The sequence below is a fragment of the Sinocyclocheilus grahami genome, unplaced genomic scaffold, assembly GCF_001515645.1.
Source record: "Sinocyclocheilus grahami isolate Dianchi unplaced genomic scaffold, SAMN03320097.WGS_v1.1 scaffold487.1, whole genome shotgun sequence".
In the NCBI taxonomy this organism is placed as follows: domain Eukaryota; kingdom Metazoa; phylum Chordata; class Actinopteri; order Cypriniformes; family Cyprinidae; genus Sinocyclocheilus; species Sinocyclocheilus grahami.
The window spans coordinates 469965-491267 of NW_015505666.1; the positions used below are offsets into that span (position 1 = coordinate 469965).

Consider the following 21303-nt stretch of genomic DNA (forward strand, 5'->3'; position numbering starts at 1 on the left):
TATAGCATAGCCTACATGTTTACACATTCACATTCACACATACACATTTTTATTGTCAGAGCCTTTAATATAAACAGTATTTTGTTATACAACATTGGGCAGGATATTAAAAAACAACAACAACATTTTTGTTGTTCATTTCATCACAATTCGGCCCCAAAAAAATTTAGAGATAAGATTTTTTGGCAATTTTGCCCAGCCACAAACTTTCAGAAGGAAGTATGTTACTTTTAATATGCTTTGAAATCACCCTTTTTTCTACCCAATTTGCTTCAAACTTAATCAGAATAATGTCAAGACATGGCAGATGTAAAATGCACGAGGGATTCTTGATATCTTAAATATTGTTGCCATGGCAATGCTTTAAATGTTAATATTCTTCTATATTCTTCTCTAATTGTATTTATATTATTCACACCAAACTTTACATAATGCCAAAACACTGAGGAATCTAATTTGCGAATTGTTTTTGGATATCTCAAACAGTGTTGCCATGGTGATTTATTAAAGTAATGGCATAAAAGGAAACAGAAATGGTCTTATATCTTCAAAGTGCATTATCCAAACTTTTCAAAACATTTTACATGTGACATTCAGAGGAAACATGGTTAGTTTTTATGATTTAATAATGCTCTGGGCCTAACAGCAATTACAAACCATCAGCATTTTAAACTGACAGATGAAGGCTGTAGTTGTCCACTAAGAATAAGAAATCTTTTGAGCCTAATCTTGTTCCTTTCAGTTTTCATCAGCTATAATGACAAATAAATGCATAGAATCAGCTGATATGTACTGTATTGGCAATATTGTTTTATTGAATTATTTTACACATGCGTATAGATAATTAAAATCATTTTTAAAAATCCTAATAGATTTTATAGATCATTAAAAGTTTTACTGTATATATCCTTCCCTTTCTGTGCTTATCTGTTTGACATTCTTGCTGTTCTAGAGTAACCCTTTTATTGCTGTAACCCTACAAACCAGGGTTAAATGCATATTGCCTGCTGTGGACTGTTTTCCTGATGCCACTGGGGTGGCAGTAACTCCTGGGCTTGGGCCCATCATTGCTGCTTGCAGCTATATTTGATCTTGTGTCTGAATGGGAGCCAATCCCTTCATCTTCCATCATATTGTAAAAATCTTTCCGTAGAAAAATTGAGGACTAACCCCCTATTAATAAAGTTTTGAAAATACTGTTCAGCAAGTACATATGGGTGCATTCAGGTGTCCACATACTTTTGGCCACATAGTGGATAATATAATGATTAACACTTACCTTTTTTTTGATCGTTCATGATGAAAAAGGAATGTAATATGAATGTTTGATTTATAATAAAATAATAAACAAACATAAGGAACGTCAGAGCATAATGAAAATTAAAAGGACATGTCAGTGCTGATAGTCTTGTGGGCAGCACGCCGACATATAGCGCTGTTGCGCTATGCGTGTCCCGAGTTTGAATCCCAGCTTGAGGATGTTTCCTGATCTCGCCCCCTCTCCACTTCGCTTCCTGTCCTATACTAATAAAGTCAAAAAATGCGAAAAATAAATCTTAAAAAAAGAACATTGCTGGTACCACAAGCACTAGCATCAACTAAAAGGAGAAAATGTTTCTCAAAATTAGGAGTAATTAGCACAAGAGCATTTGATAATAAAGCTTTAGCATTTTCGAAGGCAAACTTTCTGACCATTTAAAGGCCTCTTTGAGAAAGCTAAAGAAGGCCACTCGCAAAATCCTGACAAAATCCTCAATAGTACTTCACCATCCCTAGAAGTCAATACAGTTCAAGATGAGATTGTGTACAGATAGCATCCATTTTAGCATTGATTGGTCTTACAGAACACAGCCCAATTAAGTCACAGTGGCTTTTCCAAATTAGCGCTTAGCAAGATTAATGGTCAGATTTGAAAAAAGCTCTCTAATTTAGTCAAGATGTTCAGACCAGGAAAAACTATACAGAACAACATTGTCCAAGTAAGCATCACACCCTGTCTTTTAAAGAACTAAAATTGGGTTCTGCTAAATTATGAGTAATTAGGTAATCCACCTCTCTAAGCAATTCCTTTTTCATGGGATAATTCAACAGGCATGCTGTTTTACCAGTTGGGCCATACCAACATCAAAGTCACATTTAGTGACATGAGTTCAGGTAGGACCACCTTTGTAACTTAAGAGAAGTATCAAGACATGAAGTTTGAGCCCTGATCAGACAGAATTGTTTTTGGAATGCCAAAAACAGACATAAAATTAAGGCCTTTGAAATCAATTTAATTGTAATCAGTCTCAGAGTGTAAGCTGCAGGGTAGCATGTGCACTAACACATTACTGTGAGTAACATGTACAGCCTTTGACTGTGGTAAAGGACCAGCACAATAGAGTCACATGTTCAAAACAAGTTAATTACCAGGTTGAATTATCATATTTACTCATTACAATTATGAGTAAGCAGATGATCCACCTTCTTAAGCAATTCCCTATTAATAGGATTTACTTGAAAGGCATGCGGTTTTACAGGTTGGGACACACCAGTGTCACTGTCATGCTCAATGACATGATCACAGGACATCAGAGAAGAGAGAGGGAATGAGTTTACCAATTCAATTATATCAATCTTGGTAACTTTAGAGAAGTATCAAGGCATTAGGTTTGATTATTATTTAATTTTAGGGGGGGGGGGGGCTTCATTAATGACTTAACAAGCATTAGGGCTTTTCACACTTGAAATAGTTAACCCTGGGTCATTCAAAATGTAATACTGTGTTATCAATTAATTGTGAGTATTATTGATAAGCTGACGTTTAACACTATCTAAATCCTGGGTTAATGTTCTTATTTGCATATTTGCAGTGTCATTGATTGGACGAATTCAGGCTCTTGCTATTAAGTTGTCCTATTATTATTATTTATTTATTTACTTTTAGCATATAAGTGATATATAAGTGTTTTGTTTCATACTATTCAAGGATTCACAGAACAATGCTTGTTTTTCTTTACTTGTATTTATTTTACATCACATAAAACAATAAAAGAACTATTTCTAGCATTTAGAAGCAAGTATACAAGTTTTCACACCAACTGAACTTCTGTTCAACAACATTAAAACTTTGTGAGTCACAATGAGAGACAATTTCAAAAGAGCATATATCACTTTCATTTATTTAAAAGCACTCTAGAGTAAATGTGTTCAAAGTATTTTTAAGTGTTTTAAATATTTGTATATAACTGTGAATTTAACATGTTAATTTAGTGCGGTTATTTTTAAAAAGAAAGAAAGAAGGAAAGAAAGAAATATTGTGGTATGCTATATTGAATAGAAATGATAAAGTGGAAATAAATAATATATTGGCTAACAAACTACACATAATTGGCCATTTCTTGTAATGTCAATAATATTTAATGCTAATATTCAGTACTATATAATTGATTGTGATTAGTTTAATTATTAATCTGCATATTATGTAATTAATTCATTAATTGGCAGGCCATGTTTTACTCTAAATTCAGGTTTAAACACTAAATAAATATTCAGAACATTCTATTTGCACTATGTTATTATCCACTGGACTATAAACATTCATTATTAAATGCAAAACATTATACTGAAGTTATAGACCTAGCAGATGGGTTCTGGAAACATAAAGCTGTGTCTGGCCCATACGTCTCAGGCTGGTGGTTTGAGTCCAGGATCTGTGCAACATGATTGACATGGTTCATTAAAAAATATAGCATTTAAAATGTCATCATTTTGTGTGTGATCCATTGGCTCACCTGATGTGACCGATGTGACTGCTTTCTATAAGATTTAATTTCTGTGTCAGCATATGCCACAAAATGGATTAATGTGTAGATTCTGAAACAAAAGAACATAATCCATTAAAAAAACGTATATTTATCAGTAATTGTGATTCGATTCTTGTGTGCATGTTTAGTTACCTATGGTAAAGCATTGCAACAAACTGCATTAACAGCAGTACTGTGAAGCTCAGTAGAAACATCAGTGCGATTGGATCTATGGAAAACACTTCTGTTGGGTCATAAGTCCCATTGGGATAGATTTTTGGGATCTTTATAGAGACTAAGTCACCAATCGCCTGAAGGAAGAAAGTTGCCACCAGCCAAAGTGCATTGCAGAAGAAAAAGGCAAATGTAACCTGTAAGGAAAAGAAAAGCTAACAGCATGAAAACAAATCTTTACTCTTCCAGAGCAAATACTTTAGACAAAACCACATAAAAAGTTATTTTTGCATACTGACATACTTTATTTATTTTGCTTACCTTATTTCGAAGTTCTCTCAGATCATCAGCAACTTTTTCCTGTTGTTCTTTATTCTCTTTAAGAGGTTCCAGATATTTCTTCTGCAGTTCTCTCCAGAAGTCGATTTCATCCTGCAACATGTGATTTAAAAATGCGGAATTAAAACATCTCAGAGGAAATTTGATTTGCTAATATCTAATCAGCAACTCATAAAAGCATGACATGGTCAAAAAAGTTAGCATGACCAAAAATTACTGTGAAAAATAAAACTGTATTATAGCACAAAAATACATGGCTGCTTTTTAATAAAAAACAACTAAATAATAAACAAATAATGTTTAAATTAAATTATAAAATAAAATATTAATTTCAAATATTTTGTTAGTTAGACTTACCAAAGGCAGTGCAGATTCATCCAAAGGAAATTCGTAAGATTTCATCTGCAGATGTTCAATCCAAGCTTTTGGATTAAACATGTATTAGTTTTAATGGTAGTCAAATTTGATAAGTCTACCCAGAATATTATGATATTATTTATGGAAGTCACACTTACTTTGATGAGGACTAAGCTGGAACTCATGATCCCTACATTGTAGGAATACAGTATTAGTTTTAGTAGTAGTATATAAGAATGTAAGAATAGTTACAAAATAAAATGCTACACAGATGGACTGAAGTGTCAGTGTTAAATTGTCCTATTGTGTGGGCATGTTTTTACCTTTGTGTTTCCAAGGGAATATGTGGCTTTTCAGTTTTTGTTATGGTTTCTGCTGGTAATATCTTCTCACTCAGATCTTCAGATTCCACACATGGACATTTGCAGCATATGGCATTCATGACCTTCTTCTTGATGGTATCGACTGCCGTAGTTTTAGCCTGGCTCCCGGTTTCACGAGTGCCCCACGTGACATTGTTCATGTTGACTATGGAGTAAATAACTAGGAGTAGATACCCACTGGGAATGCAAAGGAAGTATAACAAACCATAGATGACCATCGAGAACTCCTGAGGGTGTAAAGCTGCCGTGATGATGTACAAAACCACCATGCCGATGAGGAACAGACCACTGGGAGTCAGAAAAGTCTTTTGCTTCACTAAATCACCTATGAGAGTTGACAAGAGAAGAGCAACTATTATAGATATAGGTTAGATCATATTGCTATCTTTTAGAAAAAAATGTGCAGTCTAAAAATATTGATGGACTAAAGTATACACTACTGTACTTTCAAAAGGTTGGGAAGATTTTCTAACGCATCTAAGTCTAATGTACACTACCATTCATAAGTTTTAGTAAGATTTTTTTTACATATATATATTTTTATATAATTGGTCTCTGGAATTGCCAGTCTGCTGTAAACAAAGCAGATTTTATTACTTCTATTACAAGTCACTCAAGACTAAACCTCATGGCCCTGACAGAGACAGTGACTGGAAGAGGTGGAGGTACTGGTCTGCTTATCTCTAATGATTGGAAATTTAATCCTTTACCATCTCTGAGTATCAACAGCTCCTTTGAATCACATTCAGCCACTATTACCCACCCTCTTAAAATCCATTTTATAGTTGTTTATAGACAATTTATTAGATGTGCTGCTCTCAAACTTTCCTGAGGATGGTACTCCCCTAGTTATGCTTGGAGACTTCAACATCCACCTAGATAAACCTCAGGCTGCAGACTTCCACACTCTGCTTGCCTCTTTTGATCTCAAGTGAGTATTAACTACGGCTAAACAAAATTAAATATTTGCCTAACTCTCGCATGCTCTTTAAAACATTTTCCTCCCTCCTTTGTCCTCCTCCTCCCCCCCTTCATCAACTCTAACAGCTGACGACTTTGCCACATTCTTCATTAATAAAATTACAAACCTCGGTGCACAATTTGCCACACCACAAATGGTCAAATACATCTTACCAGCAAACATACACTCATTTTCATCCATCTCTCCACTCTCTGAGGCAGAAGTCTCTAAACTCATCCTTTCCAATCATCCTACTACTTGTCCGCTTGATCCTATTCCATCTCATCTCCTTCAAGCCATTTGATTCTCTTATGCTCAGCAAGGCTGCATTTATTTTTTCAAAAATATAGTAAAAACTGTAATATTTTGAGATATGATTACAATTTAAAAGAACTGTCTTCTTATGTCTTTTAATGTTTTAAAATATAATTTACTCCAGTGATGATTTTTTCTAATAATGTAATTTATCAGTTTAATGCATCCTTACAAAATAAAAGTATTGATTTCTTTTCAAAAAATCTTACTGTGCCAACTGGAAAAGAAAACGACACTGAAAAAAAAACTGCTGATCAAACTAAAAGATACTTAAAGACAAAAAAAAAGTTACCTATGATTGAGAGAATCGTTCCTGCCATGAGAAATGCATAGAGTACACTCATGATTGCTGCAATTTTAATCTGTGTGTCAGATTTCAGTTTGAAGCACAGTATGAGGTAGACAGTAGGGGGCACTATGGCCAGAGTTAGGGCTATATTTTCATCCATATTCAAGATGAACACAAAGCTTCCTGCAATATAAACAAAGCACTTTAATTGATAGTTTGGACAAATGTAACTGTAAAAACATATCTTTCTTATGCCATACTGCTGAAACAGAATAATAAATCCAATAAGCACAAATTATTGATTTTTTTTATTCAAATAAATGTTTCTAAACTGCTAACTTTACCTGATATCATGAGACAGATAGTGGCAGGGCCCAGGATGGAAGCTGCCATGCTCATAATCTGGTACAAGATGTAAAGTTTTGAGATAGAGCTGTTCCTCTGAGAGGTCAGTCCTCCTGAGCCCAAGAGGTCGATGGTGTTGGCCATGGTAGAGGGTCCCCAGCGTCTGCGCTGGTTGTAGAACTCCTTAAAATCCTGTGGAGCGTTGGTGTAGGCATCCGATGCTGCGTTATACTCCACCCTCCAGCCCTGCTGCAGCAGCAGAGTGCACAACCAGCGGTCCTCACCTGACATTACACCAAACAGAGGGTGAATTACTTTAGTCTTAGCTGAATTTATATAATTTGTCAGTGGTTAGCTTCAAGCAGACCTTGATCATACTGGACGTAGTGGCTGGCTTCACTGGCTTTGGTTGTGTATCTCTTCATGACATTGTCGTCCATGAGTGCAGCTCCTCTGAAAAGACTGAAACATCCAGGGCTGCACAGTACACAGCCGAACACGTGCTCTGCAGTCTTTTGCAGCCAGTGGCCTACCGCATATTCAAACTTCTGATACCACACCATGGGCCCTTCAAGCACAAGTGAAGAAATGATTAGTCAATTCATCCCCCTTAAAATGCGACTGGTGTTTATGTTAAGTGTTTATGTTTTTCTACAGGAGGAAAACGCTTAGCGAGAGACTTTGCGCATTGCGTTCATATTCTGCTGTGCTGTGGCCACGGATTTGCGGGTCTTGTCTTTTTCTCCTACTTGCAGGACCCTGTACGTTACGGTACAAAATTAGTTTTAATCGTTTAATCACCACCACAGCTTCTTGTCTCCATTGGCAACATGCATGATTTGTGTCGATTGCAAGTGACGTTGCAGGTATCGGAGAGTGCAAGTGGCAATTGCAAGTGACGTCGTAATTTAGTTTCTTTTGTCATGTCTTCACCACCTGGCTACTGTTGTAAAATGTTGAGAGATTCAAACAAAAAGAATAAATAAATACAACAAAATAAAAAAATAAAGACTGCAAGTAACGTCGCTAGCGGAAGTGGAACTGTCTTAAAAGTGCAAGTCTGAGAATGCAAGTCTGACCCCTTGTTCAAATACCCACACTTGCGGTGTTGGCCACTTGAGAGCACGTGCGCGCGACAGGAAGTAAGTGCGCAAGACTGTCCCAGGTCTTAAAAACGCCAAAGTGCAGTGCCCTTAACGCTCCAGAGCGCTATTCGTGGCTTAGTGTATCCCATCATGCATCATGTTCTGGAAATAAATCATGAGACTTTTTGCCGAGATCTCGCGAGAGGTCACGGAAACCTTTCCAATGCAAGTTAAATATTAATATAATAATTAGATATTACATATAATTTGGTAGAAAAACAGTGTTTTTTAAGTTTTATTGGTGCAAAGATGAGAAGTGGTGATATTTATTTTGTACAACATTTGCAACTACTTTTTATCACTTAATTAGAAGCACCACAAATTAAAATGGTCATGTTATAGGGACTACTGAACAGACATTTAGAAGTTGATTTTAAAATGCAAAGTAATTAAAATTAAAATAAAGCTATGTAAACACTTGCATTTTTACAACACTACAAGTGTGTCCCATCAGGTAATGAAAAGTTCTACACACACTTGTGGTCTTCATCCTCACTTGGGCCAAATACAGGAAATACGTCATATAAGTAGTCAAGTGGTCAAGTGCAAAGGCCGCAAGTGTGGGTATTTGGACAAGGCATAAGAGTTCAAGCGCAAGTCTGCAGCCAGACCCTTTTGCATTTCTCCCGAAATACATGAAAGTAAGTGGCCAGTGAACCGGGAGAAAACAGAGTAAACTTTATGGTTACCTAATGTGTATTTGATAGGAATAAAACACGTTGTCAAATTTTAATTGAAAGGTTTATTATTGACGCTTTCCATAGAAATCAGTGTTAACAAACTATAAATTTATTTTTTGCTAGTACTTAATTGAAATGTCTATTTAAATATCTGAAATCTTCAAATAAATTAAATAAAGCTGTTGAAAACACTGAACAGTTTTGATATATGAAGAGCACCGAGCGCGTCTTTCTCTGGTCAGGGGCGGATTTAGTGAATTGGGGGCCCCAGGCAAAATATAGGAATGGGGCCCTATACATTTGCAGACACCTTGAGGTTCCTTTTTTGTTGTGATGCTTGCTGCTGCACAATGGTGCCCCATAGTTGTGTCCAATATTAATACATTTTTCATGTACATGTTATAATGGCTTTCTTTCATGTTGTAGACCACAAAATAGCAACTGATTTACAGTTTTCACAAAAACTAAATAAATTATAAAATGATAAACCTCACAATTGAGTGTTTAAACCAGAGGTTAGTCAGAAGTGTAAATTATTGTATTCATTTAAAACGGGGTTATGTGGGTGGATTTTCGCATTGGTCTGAACAAAAACCAGAGACTGGATTATTGAAAATGAACATTCATTATCTGCCAGTAGGAGGCCCTTTTTGGAACATCAGAAATATAGAATGAGAATAGTGTGAAAAAATATAGCCTATATTGAGGAGGAAAGTCCACTGATGAGTTACCAGGGTAAGCCTGTGTGCAAAGAGTCGTCTAATTCCAAACTTTAAAATACATTTATTTTGAGTTATTTTAACTACAAATTTAAATAAAACTGAAAAAATAATGATAAGGCAATTATACATTTACACACCTAAGGATTATATCAACCAAAAAAGTAACTGCGTATGTGTCCTCTACTTGGGTCCTTCTCATAAATGAGTAAGCGGCTATTTAAAACCATTATAAACATATAATACACATGGCCCTGGTCAGTGTCAAAGTCATTCATTTGTGTTGGTGTACTGGCACTAAAAATAAGTAAAATAAATAAAACATAAATTCATAAATTAAATCTATGATCTGTTTATTTTAACTCTTCCTCAGTCCTTAAACTGTTATTTCATGGCCAAAGTTCATTTTTGAGCTCAATATATAAATTATGTTTAAAAAAAAACAAAAAAACAATGCTAACACATTATAATGTAATATAATGTAAAGGAAACGGTGCTGAGGCTCGCTTCGTTTGAACCAGATACTGAAGCAGTCACGTGGTTGTCAGGCGACTGAAGCTTCGGACGTCATAGATCACGTGCTTTTCTCAAAACGAATCAAGCTCCGATACAGTAGGCTTGTATGGCAAGCCGTTTTAGCATTTAAAAGTTTGTTTTGACTATCCATAAATATAATTTAAGATAGGAACAATTGTATTTTGACGAGTCATAATTATAATCCGACTAGTCACAATGACAATTAGAGAGATCTGCAATTATAATTGCACTAGTAAGAAATCGGATTAGAGATATCTCTAAATACTTTGAGTAATCAAAACTCCATTTAAGATATCTGTAATGACGTCATAGATATCTTCAATAGGGTGTCACACATACGCAAAGGTAATTAGAGATATCTCTAATTCAGTTTCGACTAGTCACAATTATATTTTAAGATATCTGAATCATACCTGCTTTTTATGGCAAGCCGTGTTAGCATTAAATACGCCTTGCTGTACTAGTCATAATTTAGTTTTGACTAGTCAAAATTCCAATTCCAGATATCTATTCTGCCATTTTGACTCGTCGTAATTGGAATTAAGATATCTACAGTGTGATTATGACTATACATTATATGCATTGAAGATATCTACAATGTTATTTCGACTAGTCATAATATACATTTGAGATATCTACAATGCTATTACGACTAGTCGAATTGTTCCATTGGAAAATATTTTCGGATATCTACAAATGAGTTTTGACTAGTAGAAATTGTAGTTAGAGATATATCTAATTTAATTATCACTAGTAGAACTGTAATTTGAGATATCGCTAATTAGAATTATGCCTAGTACAAAATCAATTATCTACTAGTCAAAACTCTTTTGTAGATGTCCGAAAATATTTTCCAATGGAAGTCAATGGAACAATATGACTAGTCGTAATAGCATTGTAGATATCTTCAATGCATATAACGACTAGTCATAATCACACTGTAGATATCTAATTCCAATTACGACGAGTCAAAATTACAGAATAGATATCTGGAATTGGAATTTTGACTAGTCAAAACTAAATTGACTATTACAGCAAGGAGTGTTTAATGCTAAAACGGTTTGCCATACGATTGTGTAGCCGTCGAGCGCAGTTGCTCTCCACCGACTGCGCTGATCAAAAGCATGATGGGAAACGACTGGCTGACGACACAGCTTAATGCTCATTGGTTCCGACAACCGTGATGCTGCGTTCTCGTCTCAAATATATTTTTTTAGTCTGATTTCATGTGATTATGTATTTAAATTATGCATGAATGTTCCCAAACACTATGACAGTGCGATCTCGGTGCGAGATATGTGATTGTTATCATATTTCTATAAAAATCTAAAATACATGTTTGTATTAAAGTAAAAATGGATGATAAATACACCTTTCGTATGGAATTAAATAGCAAGCACTTTGAGTGTCTTGTTCATCATATTTCTTTTTATATAAAGGCAACAGAACTAAAAATTATATCATGTTAATCAGCAGCACAGCACATGAGTGAGAATAACGCGATGTTGAACGCAACATCTCTAGAAAACAGACGTTTTCTCATGCTGAGAGATAAGCAGATGTATATGTGTGAGACAATATATGATGTATGACCAGTGTTGGGGAGTAACTAGTTACATGTAACGTTACGTAATTTAATTACAAAATAAATGTAACTGTAATCAGTTACAGTTAAATCACAGTTACTTGTGAAAATGTTAACGATTACAAAGGAGATTACATTTGAATATTTACACATGCGCACGTCAAGTATTTGTCGGAGTATTATAGTATTACTAGATGATATGGAGGCGCCCGCGCAATCTCTCCATTTTTTTTCCTGCAGAAAGAACTTAGAATAGGCTACTCCGTCATTTTTGGATTTGCTTTATACTGTGGAGATGGCCATCAGCGTTGACTAATCTGTTGACTAGGAAAAAATCTTTAAAAACTAGTAGCGAAAACGAAAATATTACCAGCATAAACGAAGCACAAACAAACAAACCTATTTTGGAGCCAATTTTGGAGCAGTGGGGGGCTGAGTGACCTCAGAAAATGAGCAATAAATATTATTTTAATATCTTAAAAACCGAAGCAGCACAAACTAACTTTTTTACGGCACAAACCAGCACAAACGAAGCACAAACAAACGAGACTATTTGGGGTGCATTTGGAGTATGTTGGGGGGCTGAGTGACCTCAGAATGACCTATAAATATTATTTTAATATCTAAAAAAAACAAAGCAGCACAAACGAAAATTTTTACAGCACAAACGGAGCACAAACGATTGCGACTATTTTGCCAACGTTTTGCGTTGGGTGGGGGGCCAACTTCACGGAGGTACAGCAGTTTTGTCTTTGTTTACTTGTTAAGCTTGTTGTTAAGCAGCAGCAGCCCATTGCTCATCAGTCATCACTCAAAATACTGTATAAAGGACATCATTATTATCTACTGTAATGTTACAGTAGTAATTTAGCAGACAAATAATCATATTTTATAATAGGTTTAGGGGGAGCTAGGGCAAACAACACAACCCTTACGAAAATTAACAATGATTTTACTATAAATCCAAAGACAATAGTTACTATTGTCAAAGCATGGTAACCACAAATTTACCATGGTTTTTGCTACACTAACCATAGTTTAACCATGGCATTTGTAGTAAAAATAAATACAAATGGTAATCCATTTGCCAAAAAAAAAAAAACATGGTTACTTTTACTACAATAAAAGCATGGTTAATTTTTGTAAAGGAAAAACATGACTGGTGTTCAGTATTAGGATTTTTCTATAAAATATTGTTGTGATGTACTAATTTTGACATGTAGGCAATTTAGAAAGTTTTGTTAAAGCTTGAGTATTAAAGTCATGTGAGAGATAGATATCAGGGCAAAATAAAGAGACTGAAAAGAAACATGGATTTAAACCTTTTTTATGTGAGGTCCATACAAAAAATAGGGTTGTCCATGTTTCAGAATTTGTTGTGGGTGTATGAGTGTGAGATTTCCCAGCCTGAAATGTTTTTCCCATTCCACACCTCGTGGAAATTAATGGCGCAGACATGCTGTTTCATTTACTACACATAGGCCTACTGAAGCTCGTGGTGTTTTCAGCCTCTGCCGCCTCAATATATGAGTACATGAACACATAAACTGAGTACATGAACACATAAACTTATAATCTCTAGAACAGCTCTGAGTCACTTCATGAGCATTTTACTTATTTTGAGAAAACTATCATCATATTATATATAAAGAGACACCAATGTTTCAAGAGTTTAGTACACAGAATAGGACACATGCTTATTAGATAACCGTATTTGAGTTGATGTATATGCTTTTATTTATTTATTTTTTTTCCCCCAAACCATTGTTAGATGCAGTGTTTCCTGTAGTTATGCAAAGATTTGGTTTCAAAAACAGTATCAGTAAACTATTTCTTATGATTTTAAATCTGCTTTGAACTTCAGATCAATCTCAAAGTAAAAGGTGGTACTAAAGTCTGATTTTGTGGTGGATGTGTTCAAGTATGATCATCTTAATTCAAGTGATGAAGGATTTTGAAAGTCTGACAGTGTTGAGCACTACTGTAAGGTTAACCCTGCATGGTGTAAATGTTTGAAAATGATTAACAGTTGCAAATAAGCATTCATTAGAAATTTATAAAAGTAATCAAAAAGTAATCAAAAGTAATCAGTTACATTACTTTAATAAAGTAATTGAAAAAGTTACAGTACTATTACATTTTAAATAGGGTAACTTGTAATCTGTAACCTATTACATTTCCAAAGTAACCTTCCCAACACTGTGTATGACACAGCGGATAAGAACAGCTCCTATTCTTATTTGAGCTCCATGAGATTTGGAATGTTACACCTAGGAACATTCTCTTACAATTTATTGTCATTGCCAGGAACATTTTTTTAGCGGAAGGACAGAATTTAATGAATTTACTTCAAAAAGTAACATCAATACATTGTTATTTTTGTTTTGTTTTGTTTTAATATTTGTATTGTGTGGTAACCGTTTCTTAAAAGCAATAAGGTAGGCCTACTCCAGGCATGCTGTATTGTGAAAAATTAAAGGCACAACACAGGCACTTGCTTAGCATTGTGCCAAACAACTTCCTTTAGCCGTGACTTAAAGGTGCAGTAGGACATCTTGGAAAATGCTAACTGATAGCATTTTCTTTTGACCTTTATGAGGAGAATAAGAAACTAAACTAAGAAAATATATTGCGACAACTGAGAATATTGAGAATCATGAACATATGGGGTTTAAATAAAACTAAAATTAATTTAGCCCAAAATGTACTTATTCTATCTACTAAAAGGAGAATAAGAAACTGGCTCTGATCTTCAATGGCACAGGACAGATTCTCTGATCTTTCTCTACTGCACACAGAGAACGATTTGGCAGAAGTTTTTTCAGAAGAGATTCAGAAGTCATCTACGCAACTCGGAAAAAGAGGCTTTTCTGCATTAGGTATGTTTTTTTTTTTTACTCTTTGTACAACCATCATTGTCAATTCTAAATGTATTTTTAATGTAGAATATATGTTATATAAATATATGAAATGTAGAACATATAAAAAAAAGTGCTCGTGGCTCATCTGCCAGTTGGTACCAACCCCCCACGCATAAAAGTGAACAATGTTTAGGCATGAACAGTTCCTAGTAGAATGTCACGTGTTTTCATCTTGAAATTACAATAATTATGACATGTGAATGCAGCATTATTCACAGTAGAGCACGGTCTCTCTTACCTTATTGTTTACTTAAAATTTTTATCGTTTTCTTATCGCAACTCCATTCTAATTCTTTTTTTTTTTTTACTTTTTTTTTTAAATTCTTCTTGTGAATTATTAAAAAATAAAATGTTGTTATTGAGAAAGAGAAAAAGAATCAATCTTTCAAACCATTTCTTTACTCAGGAACACTTTGATATAATAATGATATACTGTATATTCTGCATTAGGTATGTTTTTTTTTTTTACTCTTTGTACAACCATCATTGTCAATTCTAAATGTATTTTTAATGTAGAATATATGTTATATAAATATATGAAATGTAGAACATATAAAAAAAAGTGCTCGTGGCTCATCTGCCAGTTGGTACCAACCCCCCACGCATAAAAGTGAACAATGTTTAGGCATGAACAGTTCCTAGTAGAATGTCACGTGTTTTCATCTTGAAATTACAATAATTATGACATGTGAATGCAGCATTATTCACAGTAGAGCACGGTCTCTCTTACCTTATTGTTTACTTAAAATTTTTATCGTTTTCTTATCGCAACTCCATTCTAATTCTCTTTTTTTTTTTTACTTTTTTTTAAAAATTCTTCTTGTGAATTATTAAAAAATAAAATGTTGTTATTGAGAAAGAGAAAAAGAATCAATCTTTCAAACCATTTCTTTACTCAGGAACACTTTGATATAATAATGATATACTGTATATTCTAGAGCTGTTGGATGTCATTCGCCCATGCGTGTAATGCCATATCTGTATTTTTACTACTTTAACCATATCTTTTTATTGCAGAAATAGTACCGACTGTGGACCATGCACAACAGCATCCTCCGGGGAATACAAAAACAAAACAAATGTGTGAACAAAGCAGCATCTACATGCAAAAAGGGAAAGCATCAGAGTCCATAATAAAACCAGAATCAACATTGGCTTGACTTTTCTTGTGGGGCGAGAACCCAACCCAGAAATGTTTTTTTCTTGCTTAACAGGTAAGATAATTAATTGAAATGATAAATAGTCATTCAGCTCTCTAGCATCAGCGTAAGTTCAATGTAATGTTTGACCTTATCAGACTAGCTATCTTTATGTCCAGTGTTCACGACTTGTAATGTAAACTTTTGTTACGTCATTTAGCGATTTCTTAAGAGAAATTTGGTTTTGGGCAATACAGATAGACCACGTAACAAGATACCTGCATTAATAACAATGCTTATGTCTTTAACAATCTTGTAGCGAAAGGAATAAAGTCTTATAGCGGTTGTATCTGAACCTCGGAAAGCAGTAACACCGATCTAAGTGGTTCGCATTCTGCATAGAGCACATGACAAGGGTCCATCAACAATCATTGTGTTTTGATTTAAAAACATCAATGTTTCCAATAAATCAAAACACAATGGCACCATGACATCTTTTTAGATTTCCATGTGTACTTTGGTGCCGAAAACGACCACATTTATTCGAGCAGAGCCAACGTACAACCAAAACAATGTTATTCTGCAAGATGAATGCAGTTTTATTTTTAACGGCTAGAGGACCAAAAGTCACAATGTGTAGCTTTAATATATCCAACCTGTGCCCGTGGGATGAATCCTGCCACAGGCAGCTCCAACCTCTGGGTAGAGTTTCAGTCTGTCGATTAACAGCATGACTGCTGACGGCTGGAAATCAGTGTCCCCATCCAGGGCCAAGATGTATGTGTTCTCCCTGTCTTTCTAAGGAGCATTGGAAAAAAACATACTGTAGTCAAATATTCTGGCTGATATTGTATTAATCTGTAGAAAGTCTAATAATAAGCTACTAACCTTCAAGTTCTCCTTAAGGGAATCCAGTTCTTCACCTTCCTTACGATTTTTGGAGTACTGTCTGTTAAGTCTCCAGCCAAGAATGTAATACAAGTACATTATCTGTGAACACAGATGATTAGTGAAGTTCTGGGTATAAAAAATTCTGTATCTGTGTTTTAACTGGATCTTTAATTAATCTTGCCTGCGACCATCTTTTTTTGTGACGGATAAGTGTCTTGTCTTTGAGGTGAACCATCATCAAATTGCCTTTAGGGAGAGTGTATTCCAGTCGACCCCCATAAGGGGTGTTTATGATCTTCTGGTGTGGTAGTGCTGCCTTCTGCTTGAAAATACATGGCTCCTCTTCACTGAAAATGCTAATGTATGTGAAGTGTTAGTAGATTAGTCTTGCACATAAGTTCTCAGAACACATAAACAGACATAACTAAGGAGGATTCTTACGTGTAAACTTCTTTAATTACATCCACAATAATTTCAGCATATTCATTTGCATGCCTTCCATTATCAACATCCTTGAACGCATCATCAAAATAAATATGGAATTCAAACTCGACATCACTTTGTTTGTCAGTCTTAGGCCTGTATTTATCAAGCCTGGTAGTAAAAGAAATAATATTGCAATTAAAATCCAATTTAATTATTTACAAGTTGAGTAAGTGTAGTCTGTGTTTACCTGAACATAGAGATGATTATCTTCATCATTTCATCGTAGGTCTCATGCCACATCGTTGCACACAGAAACACTCTGATGGTTTCTTTTGCACTGAAGAGTACATTAAATATTTATGAAGTCATTTCATGTTAAGAAATCCAAAGAAAAAGTTGATATCCCTCAGGTTTTGGTTTTGGAAGAATCAAATGAGATATGTTTGAGTTCATATCAAAACCTTTTTGAAACAGGGTTTTATTGCAGACTTATTTTATTGCAGGTATTTTGGTAAATGTGAGCACAGTTTGAGATGTTGAAACACTTTTTAAATTCTGGCGGAGATACATGTGAAAGAACAGGGGTCTCTTTCTCAGATGAAACATCTCATTTTGCTCTCCTAATCTTACTAACGCCTTAAAGAAAGAACTATAACCTTAAACAGATCACATTTGTCATTTTTAATGGGAACACATTTACTGTGTATCATGCTTTAGCATTAGAGTGGTTAATTTAAAGGGATGCATTGATATTAAAAAATCTGACTCAAACCAATAACAACATAATTATGTTAGAGCTAATAACCAACATATGTAAACAATATGTATTATTATTAGTGTTTAAAGTCCCCCTGTAGTGAAAATCAAGTTTTTTATGTTGTTTATTTGTCTATGTGGTGTTTTTAATATGCTTTTAGACAAACCATGTGCCAATCTATTAATCAACACCATTGCTGAGTATTTTCTCCTTAAAAGTGTAGTTTCCCAAAGGCTGACCTAGAAATATGGTTTGAAACAGCCCTTGGTTTTCTACGTCACAAACCAATAACCAATCACGTCAAGGGAAAAAAACCCATGAAGCTGTGGTTTAATGTGAATTTAGAACCGCTAACTTGCATTATAACCCGCGGCAACAGCGTAAAAGTAGCCCGGAGTCAGACGCATCTCTCCCGCAGCTGCGTCTGCACTTCACACGCTTATGCTCGCGGGCGCGAATTAACTATCACAAACGGCTGTATTCCAGTCTTCAAGGCATTTTAGGACACAACATCGTCAAGTAAGTAACTTTAACGAATGTTACAGTATTCACTGTAGTTGTCCGCTAGTAAAAACATAGTTTTATCAGTCATTATCCGTGTATGCCATTGTTTTCCGGTTACTACAGTTCAGTGGCTCAGGAGGCGGTGCTGTGTGACTGAGTGGAGGCGGGACTGATTTGCATATTCATAGGTCCGCGTATAGTAAATGAGGCAAGGGTGTAGAGTTACATTCAAGCTGTTTTAAGGCATGAGAAAATTATTTTCACAAGAAAAAACATTTAAATATGTCATTTTGATGATCAAAGATAAGTTTTAAGGGATAAAATATTTGACTACAGGGGGATTTTAAAGATAGACTTTAAGTGAGATTTAGATGATGACAAAGAAAGATGGTAATAAATGGTAATTTTACGTTTAGGTTTTTTATATTTTATATACAGTATGTAAATTATCAAATAAAAAAATAAATGTAAAAAATTAACATTAAATATTCAATTTTGTTACAGATAAATAAAAAAGCTTTAATATTGGCTGATATATTACTGATATATGCAACCATACTTAGAAAGTTAAAATACTTACCGCTTCTTCTTCTTGATTGTCTTTCTGATTTCAAAACGGGTGTTTAACAACATGGACTGTTCCAGAAATGCTCCTTCATACATGCGTCGCACAAACAGATCTTGGGTTCTTTCTATTCGATGGATCTTCAGGTACCAGATGTAAAATGTACTGAGCATGAGTCCCAGCCACCAGCTCAGAGCAGAGCAGCCCAAACAGGCCAGTCCTCCTGTCTTCTTGTGTACCATAATGTCTCTGGTGTTCAGAGTTCTTACAGCATCAGTCAACATCAAATGCAACCATTCGCCACTGGATTTTGGCTGAAAGGTCTCAAAAAAGGTAGAAGTTTGATTAGACTTTGGGAGCCTGACTGCAGTTGGAAACAAAAACACGGCCAAAACTGTGATCGAGGCCAGGTACATGGGCAGGACGAAGCTGCGGTGCAGGGCGTGCATTTTACAAGCCACAACCACAAACCAGCGGCACAAGGCAGAGGATGCAATCTGGATCGCCACCAATGAAACAACAACTGTTTCGAAGACGAGTTTGACCGATTTCCATTCTCGGCCTGACAGAGGAACATAAGCTCCAACCACAGCTGATGTAACCAGGATTCTCATCAAACTGGAGATGATGCAGACCACGTTACGGGACTGAGCGATGTCTCTGGAAATGTCCTCTAGAACTGATACAGCAAAGAGCGTGCTGTAGTTCTCCCACCAGTTCACAGAAACACAGATGGTCCCAACGATGGCAAGGCCAATTGATATATTTATCTCTAAGGAACTTTCGAATACCAAATAACTGATCGCAAAGAGCATGTAACCTGTGACAATTAACAAAATGGAGCATACGGGGAGCATTATAAGCCGCTTTCTCTCTTTGGCAAGGCACTCAGCGACCACCTGGAACACTGCGGACAGGATGCTCACGCTGTTTAGGATCATCACATTGGTGACAATGTCAAAATGTGGCATGGATACTATTGTTAGAACTGCTGCTCCCAGTGCTACCAGGAACTCAACACACAGAACCTATAAGAAAGTTCGAATCAAAGTTCGAATGGTTATGGTTACATCCAGAAAAAACTGAGTGTAAAAACAATTTTCACTTAGAAATTGCTAGTACATATTACAAACATTTTTAAAGAAATGGCAAGTAACACACTGATTTAAAAAGCAGAAAAACATACTCTAATAATCTTTATTTACAACTTTTAAAAAAAAACATAAAAAATTAGTTTGCTTACCCAAAGAAGAGTTTTTTTCGAGGGCATGGTTGCACTCTTGAAAATGAACTTCCATGTGCTCTTTAGCAGAAGGAGAACACTTGGCCCAACCAGAACGAAGCCAATCCCAAGTAAGGCGGTCGGTTTTTGTTCTGAACATATTATCTCAGTTTGATTGTTCCCAAATGTTATCAATAGCAGAAATGATGTCTGTAAAGACAAAAAAGATCTTCAGTCTAACATTTTGTATAATATTAAATAGATAAGTTAAATGTTCCATAAAATGATTAATAAAGCAACTCACTTTACTGAGAAGTGCAAGGACGAAGACAAGCATGCCAACAATGGCACACGAGAACCATTTCAAACACTGCACTCGTTTCTTTGGCATCTGCTCATCTTGAATGTATGGCACTTCTCTGCACAAATCCCAAGATGGCCTGTTTTGGCAGTTTTGGAAGAAAATAAGGCTTAGCATATTATTGTAGCATAAAATATTATATGCACACACAAATTCACATATATATGATGAATAAATGTTAGCAGAAAGTAAACACTTATTTTAAATTTGGGGAAACTATATTAAAAATGTACAATTAAGTAAGATGCGTGAAGATAACATACAAACATCAATTGTATGTATATTCTTATTAAATGTTAACAGAAATAAGTACTTTAAAAAATACAACTAAGGAAATGAAACAATTCATCTTTAAATTAGGGTATTATAAAAATTATTTAAGTACCTGAATTCATGTCTCTGTTGCTGTTCCATAGTGATGCTTGCAGAGCAGCAAAATCATTTGATTAATCATCTGTAAAATGGACAAGACCCTTATAACCAGATGGGAGGGAGCACTACGCTATTATTCAAAATCGGTTCTATGTGAAGTGATGCTAATCAGATTTTTATTTCCATTTAGTTCCTCTTTATCTTTACACAGCAATCATCTACCTGATCATCTACCTGTCCAAGCTCAGTTTAATGTCTCATTTCCTTTGATAATGAAAAGGGTTTCCTTAAATATAAGTGACTCACCAGATACACTATGTGGTCAAACAAATGTGGGCAATCCCTTCTAATTAACGGATTACACTAATAATGGACATAATTCCAGAGAAGAAAAATCCTAATGCTATACGCTATACAGTGACATTCTAGGGAATTCTGTTCTTTCACCTTAAAAAAGTAGTTTTGGCCGTTTTGTGTTGTTGCGTGACTTGCACATGCATAAATAAAATGGTGTCTGGTGAGAAAAAAAAG

The 21303-nt window shown here is 35.1% G+C and overlaps 1 protein-coding gene across 1 annotated transcript; it reads right to left on the reverse strand.

The window, feature by feature from the left end:
* Positions 1 to 3492: 3492 nt before the first annotated feature.
* LOC107553937 (uncharacterized) lies at positions 3493 to 20814 on the reverse strand. Its single transcript, XM_016236283.1, has 19 exons — positions 20786 to 20814; positions 20344 to 20479; positions 20061 to 20249; positions 18833 to 19845; positions 17239 to 17328; positions 17007 to 17159; positions 16747 to 16921; positions 16563 to 16664; positions 16331 to 16472; positions 7316 to 7516; positions 6948 to 7232; positions 6607 to 6786; positions 4979 to 5363; positions 4814 to 4845; positions 4656 to 4720; positions 4281 to 4391; positions 3939 to 4156; positions 3774 to 3855; positions 3493 to 3692 (listed from the first exon to the last, which is right to left on the reverse strand). Exons 1-19 carry the CDS (start codon positions 20812 to 20814, stop codon positions 3600 to 3602), a joined length of 3681 nt encoding a protein of 1226 aa, XP_016091769.1. The 3' UTR covers positions 3493 to 3599.
* Between the last annotated feature and the right edge of the window lie 489 nt (positions 20815 to 21303).